The sequence below is a fragment of the Rhea pennata genome, chromosome 27 (assembly GCF_028389875.1).
Source record: "Rhea pennata isolate bPtePen1 chromosome 27, bPtePen1.pri, whole genome shotgun sequence".
NCBI classification, from domain to species: Eukaryota; Metazoa; Chordata; class Aves; order Rheiformes; family Rheidae; genus Rhea; species Rhea pennata.
Window position 1 is genome coordinate 181435 of NC_084689.1, and position 17900 is coordinate 199334.

The window sequence follows — 17900 nt, forward strand, 5'->3', positions numbered from 1 at the left end:
ATGATTACTGTAAACAGACAAGGCAATCCCTGCATTTTCATCTTCAGCATCTTTTTTTCTTTTTTTTTTCTTTTATTTTTTTAAAAAAATATAAAAAGGATGGAAATTAGTCAGGCACACATATCCAAGGAGCTGTTCTGGTGTTGGCAGTGATACATCTTGCAGCCAGGATGGAAGTGACTTACTACCTAAACTGAAGACAAACCACTAACTGCAAAGACAGAAGCCATACTGCATATATGCAACAAGTCCAGACAGTCTGCACACCTCCCGTAAGGCTGGAAAGGGCAAAAACACAGGGCCTTCTTGCAGTCAGTTGGGAAGTTTGGCTATTAGTTTTCAAGACTTTCAGACTCTTTAAGGAGCAAGACATTAAAACATGGTGGCAGATCAATTTATATCGAGTATATTATTGTCTCTTTGCAAAGAATGGCACAGCACATGACCCACATAGAGCAGAGATAAAAAGCATTTCTTTCAGCTACTTTTTCATGCTTTCCAGTGGATAAGAGAACAGAGATACTGAAAAAAGTATCATACATTCAATCTTAACTAGAAAGCATCTATGACACAAATATCAGCCAGTATCAGGGCTGACCTGAAAGGAGTGATCTTCCTAGTTCAAGATGAAGCATCTGTAAGCTTCACCTGTGCATTGAACTACACAGACAGGAGCAGAACATACTTGATTGTAGTCTCCTGAAAAACAGGTAACCTTGCACAAGAAAAATCACACATCTCCCCCAGAAAGATCTCAGATTAAATCAGTCAGGGATGGGTGGAGCATTAAACTCTAGAAACTCCATCACAGGAATTCCTTTCATGAAAGCTTTCACAATTGATCATCTCTGAATTCCTAACAGGAGATATCTAAGTAGTGCTTTATGCTTTTGCCCATGTTTCCAGCAAACCAGACTGGAAGCAGGACTGTAATTGAGGTCTCATCAAGGTTTTTTCTAAGGACAACATATACTTTACAAGAACTGTTCTTGGAATTGCTTGACATTACAACAAAAGGCAGCAGTGAAAACTCACAGCTTCACATAATTCCACTCCAAAATCCCCTGCAAGTTGTAAGTCACCACTCCATCTCTTCATCTTAAAACCCTAGTCAGTCACTCTTCAAACCTGAGCTAAGAACTACTGTTTGCACAGTACATTACATATAGTAAATATAATGCATGACATACATTAACTGAAATGCATTTTGTTTCTATGTCTCAGAGTCCTAATTTCCTGAACAGGGACAACATTACAATCTAGGCAGGCAGAATATCCTTCATACACATGCAGGTCTCATGAGGTAGAGAAGTTGTTCAACAGATCAGAAAGAAAGGGAGAGGAGGAACAAGAGCATGCATCACCACCACAGTTTTTAGGAACAAGATTTATTCCAATTTCAAACAGAGAAATTATTTCAGGAGAAAGATATGAAAATCAATTTCCATCAGATATTTCTGTAATAAGGTTTGGTGCCCAGTGGTCAGTGTTGGATCTTTCCAAGAAACAATCACACTCCTGGACTGGAATGAGACAGTTTGGAGCCTGAATAGACCCTGACACTGGGCATCTTATTCAGAAACTCCTTTCCCCTACCCTCTTCCCTCCCCCCACCCCAACACGCACAACAGTACATGCATTGCAAATGACAAGGTTTAAAAACAGCATTTTATAGAGTATCTTTTTAAATAGGTTAATGTTTAAATTGTCTTAAATCAAGATCCTATAATATACAAGTATAACCAAATAATTTCCACCACATTGGCACTTGTAAAGAGTCTCTGGCACTACTAAAGAAGGGGCATTGGCACAAACCATACTCTTAAAAACTGGGTGCTGCATAACACACTTTATCTCTGCTGGACTCTAACAACCTGGGCTCTGTACAGTACAATACAATCGTCAGCACACTCTGGAAGTACTTTAAAACAAACAAATAAAAAATCCCAATAGAACACATGAAGAAAACCATAGTTGAAAGCAAGGCCAACATCGCTAGGAAGCAACAAGAAGAGACCAAAGAATCCAATTCCAGGAAAGGGGAGACAGGCAGAAGGGGCTGGAGCTATCTGACACGCTGAAGAGGGAAGGGGCTGTTGCTCACCAAGTAGCCAATCCACATAGAATGGTACAAAGAAATGAAATGGTCCTCTCCTCACTGACTTCAAGTTTCAAACTGGTTCAGAGTATGTTGGTTTCTTCAGCAGAACAGAAAGTGCACAAGGAGCAGAGGTTAACCAAGAGACTATTTCTTCAGACTCAGATTCCAGATTCTTTACAAGAACCCTACCCCATCATCTTTCTAAAGGTCAATCTCTTTTTGCAATCTGTGGAAAAATCTGACTGGCCTCAATCGCAGAAAAGATGATACAGGCAAATTTGGTTTAAGGTTTGGCACTTTTGCTAGGGCAGGCATTTGCCAAAGGGCCAGCCAACAGACAACAGAGAAGTGAACTGGTTCTGCAGAAATGCTTTACTGGCCAAGCTGGAGGCACACAAGCTATCGCTTGCTAGGAAAAGCACATGCTAACACTGGTATCTTCTTGCATATAGTGTGATCCAGACACCTCCAGATTATGTTTTACAAGTCAGGCCCATTCCTTCCCTAAAGCAGAACGAGATTTCACAAACTCACAGGTCAGCCATCATATAATGTCTTCCCCTTTCCTTTGCAATAATCATGACAAGTCAGTTATCAAGTCAACAGCTACATCAAGCAGTTGGTCAGCAAGGTACAGCACATAACTAAATCCTTGTGCCCACAGCCTCCCACAGTTCGCAACAATGCAGATTTACTCTGCAAAAGACAGGGGAGCCAAGATTCCTCCTCCTGTGCCAGGGCAGCAGCTCTTAGGAAGGGCAGGATATAAAAACAAAAGTTTGACTCAAGTGGGAAGTACCACCATCATTCACCTTGAGGGGAGGGAAAAAAAAAAAGAAAAAAAAGAAAGAAAGAAAAAGAAAAACAAACTTCTGGGAAGTTATTTCCAAGAGCCTGTATTTCTCAGTGCCAGGTTCACTGCTGGCAATTGTTGTCATATGAACTATTTACAATAGAATCAGGAAAGCAGAAGAAAATGGTGCTGCCATCTGCTTCAACCGAACAGCATTTAGGATACATTAAGACGATTATAAATTCCTCTTTATAGGACATTTTCTACAAAATGGATCATTTGGCATAAAGACAAAAAAGCAGTAAAACTGATGCAAAGCTGTCTGAAATAAGGGAAACCCTCTCATTCCTCCCAAATATAAACTGCAATCCAGAGCATGGCTATACTAAAGAGACGCTGTGTTCCCCTCAGCATTGTCACTCAGCCAGACTCTGGCTCTTCAACTGTTGGTCCCATGGCTATTGTTCCAATTTTAGCTCTCCAATCACACCAAACAGAGCTTGCTTTCTCCTGTAGTGCTCCGAGACGTACAGAGGCTTCCCTCAGCTATTGGGGAAAATAAGAGGGACCTATAAACAGAATTATTCAAAATAATCTGACTCCAAATTTTAGTGTTTTAGATCAAAGCATCTTAAGCATCTCTGACTGTTAAGATTTACATGTTGTGCAAAACACGGATGTAGTGCCCTGTCTACAAAAGAGACAAAATATCAACAGCCCCCTGCAACAGCGCAGCTCATTTAGTCTTTATCTACTGGCAGCCTAATAGCCTTTAAGGGGGCAATCTGGTTGATCCAGAGAACTTGGACCCAATGCTACTTCTTGGAATTGAAACAGAAGCATTAGTGATGGCTAAACCACACATGTCCAGAGGTGGATCAGATTTCCCTGTTTCTTATTCACTCCTTGCCTTGCCCTGCAGTCTTCTAGGCAGGCAACAGATCTTCAGCACGTTTGTTCACTTGCCTTAGCTCCTGGAAAAAGCTCTGTAACATGCGAAGGCTTCACATCCTTCTGTTCAGTGGAGTTTCATTTGGCATCTGAAATCCAGAACTTCTTCCACTAACTTCCATCTACACCAGCAAACCTTCCTGTCACTGCCCCTACTGTCCTGCTAAACAAAAGTGCATCCACACTAGGATTTTCTGGATTCCATAGCAGCCACATACGCTCCAGCCATGACAATTGTAACTTGATTATCACATGCACCCTGGAGCAAGCACATGTGCAAGTCCTCCAAAGAGAATTCATTCTCCTCTAAAGAGAAACACAGCAGTATGGGCCTCTGGGGAATGCATAAACAGGAGAGAGAAAACTGCCACTCCCTCCAAGACCTCTCCACAATCTTTTTAAGAAAATCCTATCTATGCCTTAAAGTCTGTGACCCACCAGCTCTTGTCCTTTCTAGAAGTCTGCAAAAGCTGGACAGGACCAAAGCATTCTTACAAATTTATACAACACACTGGCATGAAATGTGATAAACAAGGCTTGTTTGCTACTAGCAGCAAGAAAAGAATCAGAGGGTGGCATAAGACTAAGATTTTTCAATCCAGCTAAAGTCTGAAGTTTAAGTGCCACAATTAAACAGTGCGCTTTTGATATCTGCTGCATAGAGAAGTCGCTCATTTGATGTCATACACTCTACTCAATGAAAGGGAGTTTTTCTCTGCAAATTGAGCCTAGTGTGTGCACACGCGCTTGTGGTGCGTAAAGGATGTGCATGTGTCTGTGTACATAAATATGTACACACAGAGAACAAAAAAAAAAAGAAAAGAAAAAGAAGCACTACAAAACACCCTCAACAATCCCAGTAAGACAGCTCCCCAGGCTCAGCAGCTATTGCTCCAAGAGCTTCCATCATTTGTAGTCCATGAACAAAATACAGCAACATGTAGCAAACTATGTATAGAACATCAATAATTTAAAAAAAATAATAATCACAGTCTCCATACCTTTATAATTGATAAGAAAAAAAAAGTAACTCAGAACTAAAACTTATAAAGAATGGAAAAGCAATGGCTTTTGTTTTGCCTTTTTTTTTCTGCAATAGTTGGAGAGCAATCGCTTCTCCCCAACATTTCATCACAGTGAACCATGGAGCATGTCCTGGGGAAAGGAAGGGCAAGGAGGGGGAAAAAGCTGGCAGAATTAGCAAATTACACCAGAGGTACCCTGTAGCACATGGCAAAGGGACCAGTAGCATTCCACACTCCCACAGTCCAGTGAATTCACAATCTTGGCTGGAAAGTTATTTTCTCTACATATACCATGAGAATGAAAAGGGGGGGGGGAAGTGGCTAAGCAACAAAAGAAAGCTAAAGATGAGGCCACCTTAACTGTTTGGCAAAAATTAAGAAGTGACAAGGTGCTGAAGGAATGAGGCATATCCCCGTTAACTGTGAAATAAAAGCAATTTGTTAAAAATATGAAATCACTACTCTGTGGACAGAGACATGAGACTCCGGGATAACACTGAGCACTTGCCACTCCACAGATCAGACAATTTGCAATCATTACATCAAAAATTATTTTTTTTCCTGTCATGTTTAAAATTTCTTTTTGTCTTTTCTTCATTATGAAGCCTCTCAAGGAGCCAAGGGCGGAGCAGGTCAAACCAGGTTGTATTCCTTCAGGTTGAGCTGTAGGATGGTGTCCTTGACAGCCGCAAAGACGAAACGGATGTTTTCTGTGTCTGTTGCACATGTGAAGTGAGAATAGATGATTTTGTCGCTGTCTGGATTTAAATCCACAAACATCTTGAGGATGAACTCCCGGGCTGCCTGTGCATCCCTCTGTGGGCCTGCAACAAATAAGGGGACACAGTCAAGGAATCCGTGCTAAGCATATGCCCTGGTTTGAACCACCAGAAGAACTGCCAGTGCATTTTTTCTTATAGGCTAGGGTATATAAAGGGGATATTATATAGGGGATATAAAGAAGAAATTAAGCTTGTTTATTACATAAAAGTTCTGGAACCTGAAGTATCTTACGCTTTTCAATTAGCTAACCAACACCTACAAAGGGCATTTTTCCAAGACAGAGTTTTCACTCCAAGGTGTTGGCTTAGACTGCGCTGAAATACAGAATTTGATACAATCCTGCATGTGCTGTTGATACTACACAGTAGTGATGCTCAGTATATGTGCCACAACATACTCCTTTGGAACTGGAATGCGTATTTCTTAATACACAGACAAATCTCATGCTCAGGAGGACACAAGTTTACATTATGCAAACAAGAGACATTCAGCTAACATTGGAATCTGTCCTAACTGGCTGGTTTTTAACACAGGGGTTAAAAACAGTAATTTTAGTCAGTATTTACTTTATACTGTTAACAGCTCCTCAGAAAAAGTCACCTACTGATATTCCTTTCAAAGCATTCGGTGTTCTCACACTCTCCATTGCAAGGATCATCTCTTGAGAGCCAGTCTGATGGGCTACCTCCCACTCTCAAACCACACAGCATCCCTGCAGCAGCTACAATAACTACTTATATGAAAAAGCTGAAAGCATACTACACTTTCTAATGTTGCTATCTTGTCTCCAGCTGTTCAGTTATATTAGGAGAAGTATGCACTATTTGACCAGTAAGTTCACAATGGCTCACCAACCACAAACACATTGCCACAGGAACTTTTTGACATTTTCCACAATCGATGACTTCAGAGTGCCTGTACTTTCAGACAGCAGGGGGCAGGAGACTCCAGAAGTGGGAGGACAACTAATTATGAGCAATTTCATTAGTAGTTTAAATGAAGCAAGGTTTGCAAAGGGCAATTCTCCCTTCACCACATACTTTCAAAACACATAATGACACAGTTAAAACATGAGAGCACGGAAGTAGTGTTGCCTGACCTCACTTTCCACTACCTTAATTTTCAATCCCAGACAACTCTGTTACCAGTCAAGCTTCAATGCACTGAACTATAGAGTAGAAAATTGCTATATCAGCAAAGGAATTTTATTTTCGATTCGACTTTGTTTCACATAGGTATTATTCTTCCACAATTGCAGATGGCACACGAAAAAGAATTTTATGCTACCTGAAATTTTCAGCACCAACACTTGAACAACTCAGGTATTTAACTAGTTAGATTCCCAAAACAAGGACTCAAATCACTTCTTGACTACAGGGTTAAGATGCCCAGTATATCAGCAATTCTCACATGTCTATAAACAAATTATATGCACAAGTATACAAGTAGGAAAGTTAGACTTCCATTATTTAATACTCTGAAGTATATATTTAGGAAAAGTAATTTTTACTACTTCATCTAGGAGAGGTTCATTATTTGTTAATTCAATCAGATTCTAGTTACATATCTATGATTAAGACACTTGTATGACATTTTGTCATCATTATATGTATTTCTTCTCACATTAAGAGTTTTTCCCCCATCTCAAGACCTGAGTATTTTTTAAAAAAACAAACAACAACAACAAAAACACAGACCACCTCCTTTCTAGATTGAGTGTTCCTCCTTAAAAACCACTCACCATCAAATTCCGGGAAATAGTCAACAAGATGGGAATACAGGATCTTGTCTTCCAAAAGATCTTTCTTGTTGAGGAAGAGGATAACAGAAGAGTTTTGGAACCAGGGATAAGTGATAATGGTTCGAAAGAGGGCTTTACTCTCTTCCATCCGATTCTGAAATGAGAGGGGGGGGGGAAGTCTTTTTTTTCCCACAAATGAGGATCAAGTCACCTTTCTTCTACCTGCGCACACAGTTAGATCTGCATCAACCCAACACCTCAGATACTGTACACAGAATAACTTAAGCCCCAAGCAAGTTCTTGCTCCAGTTCAGCAGGTAAATGGAAAACAAATGAAAAAATCTGATGGATTCAAGCTTCATTTAATTGACAAGCAATTAATATCAGAAAGCTTAAAAGTTATTCTATGCTTTGCACAGTCATGTTGGAGGACTGGCCATGATATCTTGTGAACTGATACACATCTTGCCTAGTATAAAATAAAGGAATAACTGCTGTCACCTAACAACATTTTTAATCTATCAGCAGATACAAAAATTCAATACTGCACCTTCAAAGAGACCAGTCATTATCCAACAGGACAGCAACCACAGTGCAAAGTATTTCAGGTAAGAAAAAGAGTGAAGCAGCAATTGTTACATTTTAAGAGCATGCCTTCACATTGCAGAGTACCTTCAAAGATACACACGACTCGGCAATTTCAGAGTATTTCAGTATCATTTGAGAAGTGCAGGTAATTTGAATGCACTATGCATTTTCCATCCTCAGGGACATCATGACCCATTGAGGCTCATGTTCCCTTTGCAAAAGGGAGAACGGAAGGCCAAGACCAACAATCCTTGCCAATTCCTTGGCACCAAGCATTTTCGTATCAACCTCCAAGAAGCAAGACAGATATTCTTCCTTCCCCCCACGCTCTTGAAGAGCTCCCACTCTTTGGCCTACCTCATTATCAGACTCCACCAGAACTTGGTCATATTCACTAAGTGCTACTAAAAACATGATGGAAGTCACATTTTCAAAGCAATGGATCCACTTCCTTCGTTCTGACCTTTGACCTCCAACATCCACCATTCTAAGGAAGAGAAATACATACGGTATCACAGCATAACTGCAATTTGAATTCAAAGCACCAGCATACAATCAGAACAAAAGTTCTTTATTGTTCATTAAATTAACAGGAGGACGTAGCAACATGTGGTCATTAACAAAGCCATCAAGCTTAAAAAAAAAATCCTGTTACAGAAATATATCAAACTAAAGAGATGGCCAAAGAGACTGATACTCAGTTCAAACTCCCAATTTCAGCATTACTATTTCTTGTTGTATTGCACTCTGATTTGATAACTAGCAGTTTTGAAGCAGAATTATGGGTCTGAAAAAAAAAATCTTTCAAAACTCTGCTTTGTTAAATGACAATACTGTATTTTATATTAAAGCCCTTTTTTCCTTAAAACATGAGCACTTCCTTAATAACTGAATATTAATTAATAATACATTAATAATACATTAATAATACATTTCTTAGAACGTGTTGCATAATAACTATGCAACTCTGCACCTCAGTTTTAAGTCCCACCTGTACAGTATGCTAAAATTATTTTGTCACTCACCTAAAGTTCAACACTTCTGGTCCAATCTGCATGTCTTTACTAAAATCCTATATCTATCTCATAGACCAGCAAAGCAGAACAAAGTGACCTTTCATCTCTCTGTAACTGAACGGATTCAGAGATGGGATGCAGGCTTCCTTCTGCTTTATTCCCCTCTCATAATGTCAATACTGTGGTGGAAAAGGGGAGGGAGTTTTTAAGTTCCAGAGAGCTATGGAGAAGATTGCTTTGCAATAGACAACAGTCAGTGAACCCTCGTATGTCATATTTACTTGTAGGCCTAAGTCTCCAAATATCCATGTGTTGCTGCAGCAGCATAGGGAATATTTTTGGCATCATCTATCGATGCCACAAGCTAGGCACAGAAAACTGCTTCTAAAGGCAGATAAGGCAGATATTAGGGAATAGCATACAAGGAAGCCATTCTATACAAAAAGCAGTCTCTTTTTCAAAGAGACATAAATGATTAAAGTTGCTTGAGCAAAGAATTCTTGAAGGCAAATACATTTCAAGACAAGCACTGCCCAAAGCAAGCTTTTTTCTTCCTCTTGGTGGCTTAACCTATGAACAGTTCATACAGCTATCTCGCAAGTCGCCATTTCAGCTTCAGATGTCAGCAAAGCAATCCTTCACAAGGAGACCAATTCCTGCTAGACAGTTAGTCCAGCTCCAGGTGCCACTGACTCAAATGCACTGACTGTTGAATGACAGTCAATGGCTTCTGCTTGGAGCTGTCCCCAATCAGAATTAAGTGTTACATCATCCCCATTATAGGAGTACCTTTCAGTAGATACCGCATAACATTACAGCACTCAGATCCACTCAAGCCTCTCAGCTAAACATCTGAACACAAAAGCAATACAAAATTCATCCTTCCTGAAACAATTTTACTCCTGTCTCAGTTCAGTTGTAGCATGAATACACGTTCAGTACCTGAAGATAATGTTCTCTAGGTCAAAGGGGTACTCTATGATGCCGGTTGTAGGAACTCTAACCCGTAGCACATCTTGCTGAGTTGGTAGATATCCTGGGGTAGCAATACGATCCACGTCACTAAGATAGCTACAAGAAGAACAATGAAAAAACTACCTTAGATTACAGCACATCACATACAAATTCAAACACCACTACAGATAGTCTTCCCCTAGCATAACAAGGAAGTCAGAAATAATCTGAACTATTTTAAAATTTGATTAAAAAAAAAAACCCCAGAGTACCTCTTTCAGGAGTAGTAATTCACCACCCACCCCCTTTGTAGGATAAACAGATACATTAGGAACTACTTTATCAACTCTTCATGTTCAGGAAATAGGAGTGGAAGATAATCTTTTCTGCAGAGGACATTTAAGCACACTGGATACTCATGGTAGAATTGAGATTCATCTGAGATTTTTCTATACACAGGAAACCTATGTTACCAGGCACAGGGAATATCTTCCAAGTCTTCCTATACTTAGAATTTGTTAATAATAAATCCACAAGTTAAATATCCATGTACATCTGTAGGCCAAAGGACAAACCTGAAGAAAAAAAGCAACACTTCCAACACTTAAGAGTCAGAGCATAGATAGTTTAAGACAGAAACTCCAGCCTCAGGTATATCTAGACACAGGCATTTAAAGAGCTGCCTTTTTCACCCACGAGAATACCTCATAACCTCAAGAAAACTAGCAAATAGTAAGGCATTTCCAGATCTAAACCTGTCTCCCAGAAAAATAAAATAAAAAAATTGCTTCCACTGTCTCCTACAGAGCTCTCTGCCTCTGTCTGCCAGAAGTATGCTTAGGAAAAATTAAGATGAAAAAGCTACCTCAGAAAAGCAGTGGCAACAGATAACTAAACTTCTTCGAATCTGGTTTCAGAAAGGCAAAGCAGCATATGCTTATGATTTTTATCCCAATACATATACCCAGCAGAGACCATGTAGCTTGTCTAAAACACCAATAAGACTTATTTGCCTGGATGAAAAAATAAGATGTACTTTAAAGAAATTATGTAATGGGATCCACTACAGTGTTCCTGCCTACTGAAACAACTCTAGACTTAAGCAAAAGATTTGGGCAGGTAATATTTGTTAAAGCATTGTTGCTATCTACCAGTGTGTGCCAATGGTTATATACTCACTATTTAGCAGAGTCAGAAAGCTGATATTCTCTTCTCCTGTCATAACACTCTTGGATTCCAGGGTCATTCCACAGAGTCTTAATTGCACTTACATAGGGCTGCTCAAATGTCATGACCTTTTCTACATCCACTTCCCGGATCAGCACTGCATTGGCCTTGAAGATAGAAAAGCAAAACAAAACAAAAAGCTTTCATATGAATTAAATCCTTACACTATGCCTTCAAGGATCTACATTCAGCTGTGGGTCAAGTTGCTAAGACCAGAGGAGCAATGAGTAAACTATACTTCAAAGACTTCACAGCTCCAACTTTTCTTGTATCATCATTAAATTAAGAAATGAAATTTCAGAATTTCATTTTTTATAGAAGGCATCAGCAAAATTCCTCCGAAGCATCATATGCTCCTTCACAGAATAAGCTGTAAAACAGCAACAGACATCACCTGTCGAGATGTGCTATATAATTAGATCACCAGGTGTTTATAAACACTGTGATTTCCAAGGCAGAGTATTTAGTGTGAGGAGCCCCAAACTGACCAACTTTTGAGAAGGTAAAGCTGTATTTCAGGAACAAGCTGCTATCTCAGGTTTCTTTTCATAAAAAATTTCAAACTACCTTTTGAATAGTGATAGACACATTGGTTTAGTGCATTTCAATCACATTCCCTACTGACAGAGAGAATAAAAATGCCCAATCTACAGTCTACAAACAAAAGGAAGAACTAAAACCATTACAACAGCTTGCGGAATCTGTGAGGTTACTATCCACACCAAGCTGCTCTCTGAAAACTTTGGTGCAACTATCACATGAAGAGGCTCTTGCCTATACCATGCAGCATCATCTTCATTAGAGAAAAAACAGAAAAACAAAGCCAGGTTCTGTCCACATGATCACCAATAAAAGTCCACATATTATAGCCACCAAAAACACTCTGCCAGGCCTCATGAAAGCACAGGTAAGACAGGCTTCCTCATACCACATCGTCTTTTCTGATTACTGATCTTGCAGAATCTCACTAAAGGAGATGGTAAAAAAGGAGTTCAGGCTTGAGAACTCCTGGTGCACCACCTAGCCCTTATACACAATTATTAAAAGTCAGCTCCATGTTGCTGTGTGACAGAACAAATAAAATACAATTTCACTTAAAAATACGAAGGCAAAAAGCATTAAAGAAGCAAGGCACTCTAAAAATCTGATCTCCTGGCATTCTCACCCCTCCAAAACAGCTAAATAATTTAGACGATTTTTTTCTGAAAAAAATTATTCCTGGACCCAAGATTTGTAACTCAAACTTCAGCTCAACATTGGACAGAGAATGAAACCCTTAAACAAAGACTGACAAAAGAAAAACTGATAGATTTCATTAATAGTGATAACTACTGGAACAGTCTTTTGGGTCCATCATATATTTAACCAGCTTCAAGTTCAGATGCAAATACCAACTTATGCAAAGAAAAACACAGCACATCAACATGACTGAATCCTTCAGACAAGTACATGGAATACTTTTCTTATATCTTACCCCCATTCCTTTTTTCCCCAAAATTCATTACACAGACCAGGGAACAGACCATCCTGAGAACAAATTCATTCAGATGACTCTGTCCTCAGGTAGAAAGCTGCTTTATTCCTTAACATAGCTTAGTGAACAGAGTCAGATAGTAGTAAAGTATCATAAAAAGCAGTCCTTAAATATAAAATACTTAAGGAAAAGATTTTGAGGAGGTTGGGATTATAATGTGGAAGGATACAAATAAACAGAAACCTGTAAGTCAAAACTCAGAACTCCCTTTGCCTAAAAAGTACATATAAATATTGTCAGAAACTTACCTTATTCTGTTCATATTTGTAGAGAATCTTCAGGGTTTCCATGGCCCTGATCATAGACTGCATGGCAGTAAAGATGTTTTGGTATACCAGCTTGGTGAAGCCTTTTTTGTCCTCCTCAGAGTATCCTGAACCATGAATTATACGCATTTGCTTAATGAATGTGCTTTTCCCACTTTCTCCAGTGCCTGCAGAATACAAGAGAGAAAGTTAGCAGATATAGAAAACCTCGTCTGTAATAGAAGAAACAAAGCTAACATCATATTGTACCACAAAGTTCTTATTGCTGTATCCAAATACGCTATCCTACCAACTACTTTTCTAGTTGCTTTCAAGAATATTGAAAGACAGTCCAGATGATCCTGTTTACCCCCACCATGAATACAGTTAACATAGATGGAAGACATCTTGTCCTTTACAACAGCTTTCAAAAGTAACTCTGGTACTTATTCCAAATCTCACATTACAGCCACTCCCACATATTCTGCGTCAAAAGGCCCTTGTCCGTCACACCTGACCTATTCCCAGATACTCCAGCAAGATGCTACGGTCACAGCAGCAGCCAGAAAGGGCCCAGATACGCTCTCAAGTTAATAAGTACTGCAAACTGAGATGACAGCAAGAGGGCCAGAAGGAAACCTATTTGCACAATAAAGGACCAAATTTTCTTTCATTGTGGTTTGGTACCAAATGCCATTTATCTTATACACTTTGCATCTTTTTACAGAAAGGAACAAAACGCAAGAGAAGAAAATCAACTCTAAAAGAGGAGAGAACTCAAGAAATTACTTCCTCCTCCATTTGACATGAACAATCAAGTCAGTACATCTTCTCAGTAATCCAAACTGCTATGCAATGAAAAATAACATTTGCTCTCACGGATTGAAATGATAATCCTCACTGCAGCAAGATAAAAGGCTGTGGGCAGTATGCTACCACAGAAACCTCCAATATTGTTTGCAGCCCTTGGATATTTAGAGTTAAAAATAAGGACTGACAGTGAGAGCAAAGCGGGATGTTGCTTGCAGCTGTCTGCACTCTGTCTTGCGCTCTAACAAACAACAGACTGCTCAGCAAGGCTAGTGGTTCCTTATGATACAGCTTTACTGCTCAGGAGAAGCTGTGTCTTTGAGTAACTGGGAGAGCAAGACAGATTTACACCAATGCCAGTACATTAAACAGTCCAGCTCTTTCAAAGCCTGCTTCCTGCACAGTCAGTTGGGCAGGTTCTTCCACCCCTACTTTCAAGGCTCCAGAAAAGCATCAGCTAGCACATGAAGACCATCAGAGGATGCAAAGATGGTAGGAACTCTCTGACACGGTGAGCATGAGGAGGGAAAAAAGCATCAACAGATAAAAGAAGTCATGCCATACCTAGCCTCATTACAATCACAATTCAACTTGTGTTATGGAACTCCCCCAGCAACTTCCACTCCATTTATACAAAATCTTCCATGGAGGGATGCAAAGGTCAAGTCTTAAATATGATTAACATACCTCCATGCTTTCATCCCACAAGCAACAGCTGAAGGATACACCACTGACACTTCTTTTGAGTACTTCTGTTCAATTTTCCAAAATTTGCTACTGGTTTGCATTAAACAGAAATCCAGAAATCCAGAAAGATAGCTCTTTAATAGCAAAGTGGCTCAACTCCCTTGATTACCCAGAGCAAAAAAACTAAAGTGTGGTCGTAAGTGACACATTTTTTTTGATCTCTGGTTACAAATAAACATGTTGGCAGAGTCCTGGTTTTCGCCAAAAGAACCACCAGGTATTCACCTCACACCAGTGAATAGATATATTAAGACAGGATCTCATTCATCACAACACAATCACTACTCAGAGGTAGACTCCCAATTACCTGTGCTTATAGTACCAGGTAAAAGGCGAAGAAACAAATATGCTCAAATACAAGCAGCTAAAAATGTAACTAGATGCAGTGTGTTTAAAATAGAGTCAAATTCTTCCCATCTGAAAACTGGCAAAATCTTTGGTAATCTAATTAGAAATCAGCACTACAACCACCATCAATCTGCAGTAAACTTTCTCTTTCTCAAACACAAAGCTACACCACAAAGGAGGAGAAAAGAAGACAAAAAAAAATCAGAAACTGAAATCTTTTGTGGTTAAGTACACTGTGGTGAGAAATACTTCCTTGCTTTTTACCACAGTGACCAAAACAGCGAAAAGAAAAAAAAAAAAAAACAGAGGTACCTCAAACATTCTGCTAACAAAAATGTAAAACAAACTTCAGTAGCATTCATTTACCTCAGATCTCACTTACTTCAGAACAGAGATTTTCATGTCACTTCATCGTCATCCCCCTCTTAAAAAGAAAAAAAAATGCCGCTTGCTTTTCTGCAGGGCATCAACGATACAGAACAGCACTACAATAGAATATTACAAATGTGGCTGTGTGCAGTCTCCTATATTCATAAGGACACAATAACCTTCTTTTATATATATATATATATATATATGTGTGTGTGTGTGTGTGTGTGTGACAGTATTAAGACAAGGAGACAATCTAAACTTACCATTTTTTCTGTCAACATGTGAAAGCTGCAGTTTACAGTAAGTTACTACTGAGCCCCAAGTACCTGACAGTCACTTGCAAATACATTTATTCAGTCAGCAGTATCCCATGCTCAATGGCAATTCAAGAACCAGAGTAATTTTTGTATACATTACCCCTCCACAAACACACACACAAAAGAGACTAATGAGTGCCTAAATCAGGGGATATGTCCCATACCTTGAAATCACATTTCTTATTATAAGGCTCATTGTACAGCTCAGTTATTCTTCCCCTCAAGTTTTATTTCAGGCTTCAACAAACTAACTGTCACACTAGACAGAAGGTAGGAAAAATTACCACAGCTTTTACAATGCAGAAACTTCCTCCATAAACACTCTTAAAATTCTGAGCATTTGGAAAAGCTCTCACTAATATGATTTCACATTTGTGAATGTAAGAATTCTATATATTAGGAACAAGATATGAGAAAATACTGTAAACAGCAGTTTTACCAAGGAGAAAGAACAAGTTACCTGCAACAACTTGAGACAGACAGTGAGCAACATGGTATATAGCCCAAAGCACCCAGCAAACAAAAAGAAAGGCCTGGCCTTTCTAATCCTGTCCGGAAAATGAGAGTGCTAGTTACCCAGTCTTAACCATCCCAGATTGATTTTTTTTTTTCTTTTTAAATATGATGCTGAATCTTACTTAAGTCTGCCTTTTAGGGAAAAAAAAAAGAAAGGTCTCTAGAGTAACCTGAATTTAATTTCTGAAGTGAGCTAGATTAGTAAGATCATCTTAGCCCAATCTTGCCTATGGCTCCAACCTATTTTGAAACAACTGTTTCTGTAGGACTGTTTTAAGAAGTATCTGAGTCCAAGAGACACATTTCCCAGTCCATAAGAAGTCTTATGGAAATTGAGCACAAATGTCAAACCATCAGTTTTATCTCCACCCAAAGGACAGTAGTATATATCCACAGCCAATGTATCTTCTCACCCTGAGTTCTAGGAAAGCCATAGACTTTACTCAAAAACTATCCTTGTGCAACAACGCCAGTGTTACAGATCTCCAAAGGACGACACAGCCTCACTTCATTTGCGTGAACAGTTTCACATTTGTTTTCACGAAGTTCAATGTACTTTTTCACCTGTGCCTTACTGGTTTGCCAATTCAGTACAAACTACAAACAAACAAACTTATTCCATTAGACTGCTTTGTAGCCCAGCTTGAAGCAATACCACTATTAAGAACAAAACAGAATATATATGTGAGCAGTGACAACTGCCAGTACTCATGAAACCGTAACTTAAAGTTTCAGTTTGGGACTACCTGGATGTGAACATCACAGCAGCTACTGAAGGAGGACACACACACTTGAAATCTTAGTGGGTTGTTCTTGTAACAGATTACCTCTTCCTGTAAACCTTTTGTAAAACAAAAACAGTATAGTTTTATCCCTCTGTTTAACCGCAGGACAGGACATCACTATGTTTCTACACAAACACCTACACCCTTATAGCGACCTTATACGACCTCTGCTCCTGCAAGTAACACGAAACATTTTGGCCATTTCCTCCACAGACACAGAGCTCGCACATCCTTACTGCTCCATGTCCCTTCAGATCTGCTGCACCAGCCTCCCACCCCTGCCGGCCCTCCCAGGCCAGCAGCGGGGGCTCAGCGGTTTAGGAGCCAGCCTTGCCCACAGATGCCCATTCAAGGCCCGGAGGTTCGCTGGCAACGCCAAAATTAGCGAGCCTGCACAGGCAGGGAGGCAGCGGGTGCAAGCACTCGAGGAAGCAGTTCCTCGAGACAGCTTTCGCGTGCGCGAGCGTCTGCAGCGAGAGCCAGCAATGCCGCTGCGCAGCTGCCGCCAAGGCCGAGGCGGCGGCCACCGGGGCCGCGATCACCTGCGGCTGCCGCCCGCCCCGGCCCGTGACGCCCGAGAGAGCCGCCGCGGCCCCGCCGCTCCTCACCCAGCAGCAGCAGCTTCAGCTCGCGGCGGGCGTCGCGTTTGTCCCTCCGCAGCTGCTTCTCGATCTCAGCGTTGATGCGCTTCGACTCCTTCACCTCGTCGCTCAGGCAACAGGCCATCATGGACTCCAGAGTCATGGTCCCGCCGCCGCTGCCGGGACGCCCCCGCCCGCCCCCCACCCCCCCGCCACCCACCACCCTTCGCCGCACACCGGGGCCCGGCGCGGCCTCACAGTCCGGTGTCCCCTCCCCACCCACCCGCCCGCCCGGCGCGGCCCCAGCCCCGACCGCTCTGGCCGGGCCTAGCGCTGCTGCCACCCTCAGCGCGCTGCCCTCCGCCCGGCTGCGCCGCCCGCCCGCCCGCCGCTCCCTCCCCTCACACAGCTCCGCCGAGCCAGCGATGCGCGGGCACAACCCAACCCGCTGCCGCTGAAAACAACC

The 17900-nt window shown here is 40.8% G+C and overlaps 1 protein-coding gene across 1 annotated transcript; it reads right to left on the reverse strand.

Moving 5' to 3' along the window:
* Window positions 1-1372: 1372 nt before the first annotated feature.
* Window positions 1373-17616, reverse strand: GNA11 (G protein subunit alpha 11). The gene is made up of 7 exons (XM_062596626.1): window positions 17462-17616; window positions 12962-13146; window positions 11132-11286; window positions 9941-10069; window positions 8340-8469; window positions 7395-7548; window positions 1373-5694 (listed from the first exon to the last, which is right to left on the reverse strand). The coding sequence occupies exons 1-7, from the start codon at window positions 17595-17597 to the stop codon at window positions 5504-5506; spliced, it is 1080 nt and encodes a 359-aa protein (XP_062452610.1). The 5' UTR covers window positions 17598-17616; the 3' UTR covers window positions 1373-5503.
* Window positions 17617-17900: the final 284 nt, after the last annotated feature.

What these genes read in the sequence shown, in the direction of transcription:
- GNA11 (XM_062596626.1), bottom strand. Translation starts at nt 17,597, where the DNA reads ATGACTCTGGAGTCCATGATGGCCTGTTGCCTGAGCGACGAGGTGAAG. An exon ending in CTAGAGAACATTATCTTCAG is followed by an intron (nt 8,470 to 9,940) that starts GTACTGAACGTG and finishes TCTCTTCCTTAG; the next exon opens with AATGGTGGATGTTGGAGGTC. An exon ending in CTATTTCCCGGAATTTGATG is followed by an intron (nt 5,695 to 7,394) that starts GTGAGTGGTTTT and finishes TATTTGTTGCAG; the next exon opens with GCCCACAGAGGGATGCACAG.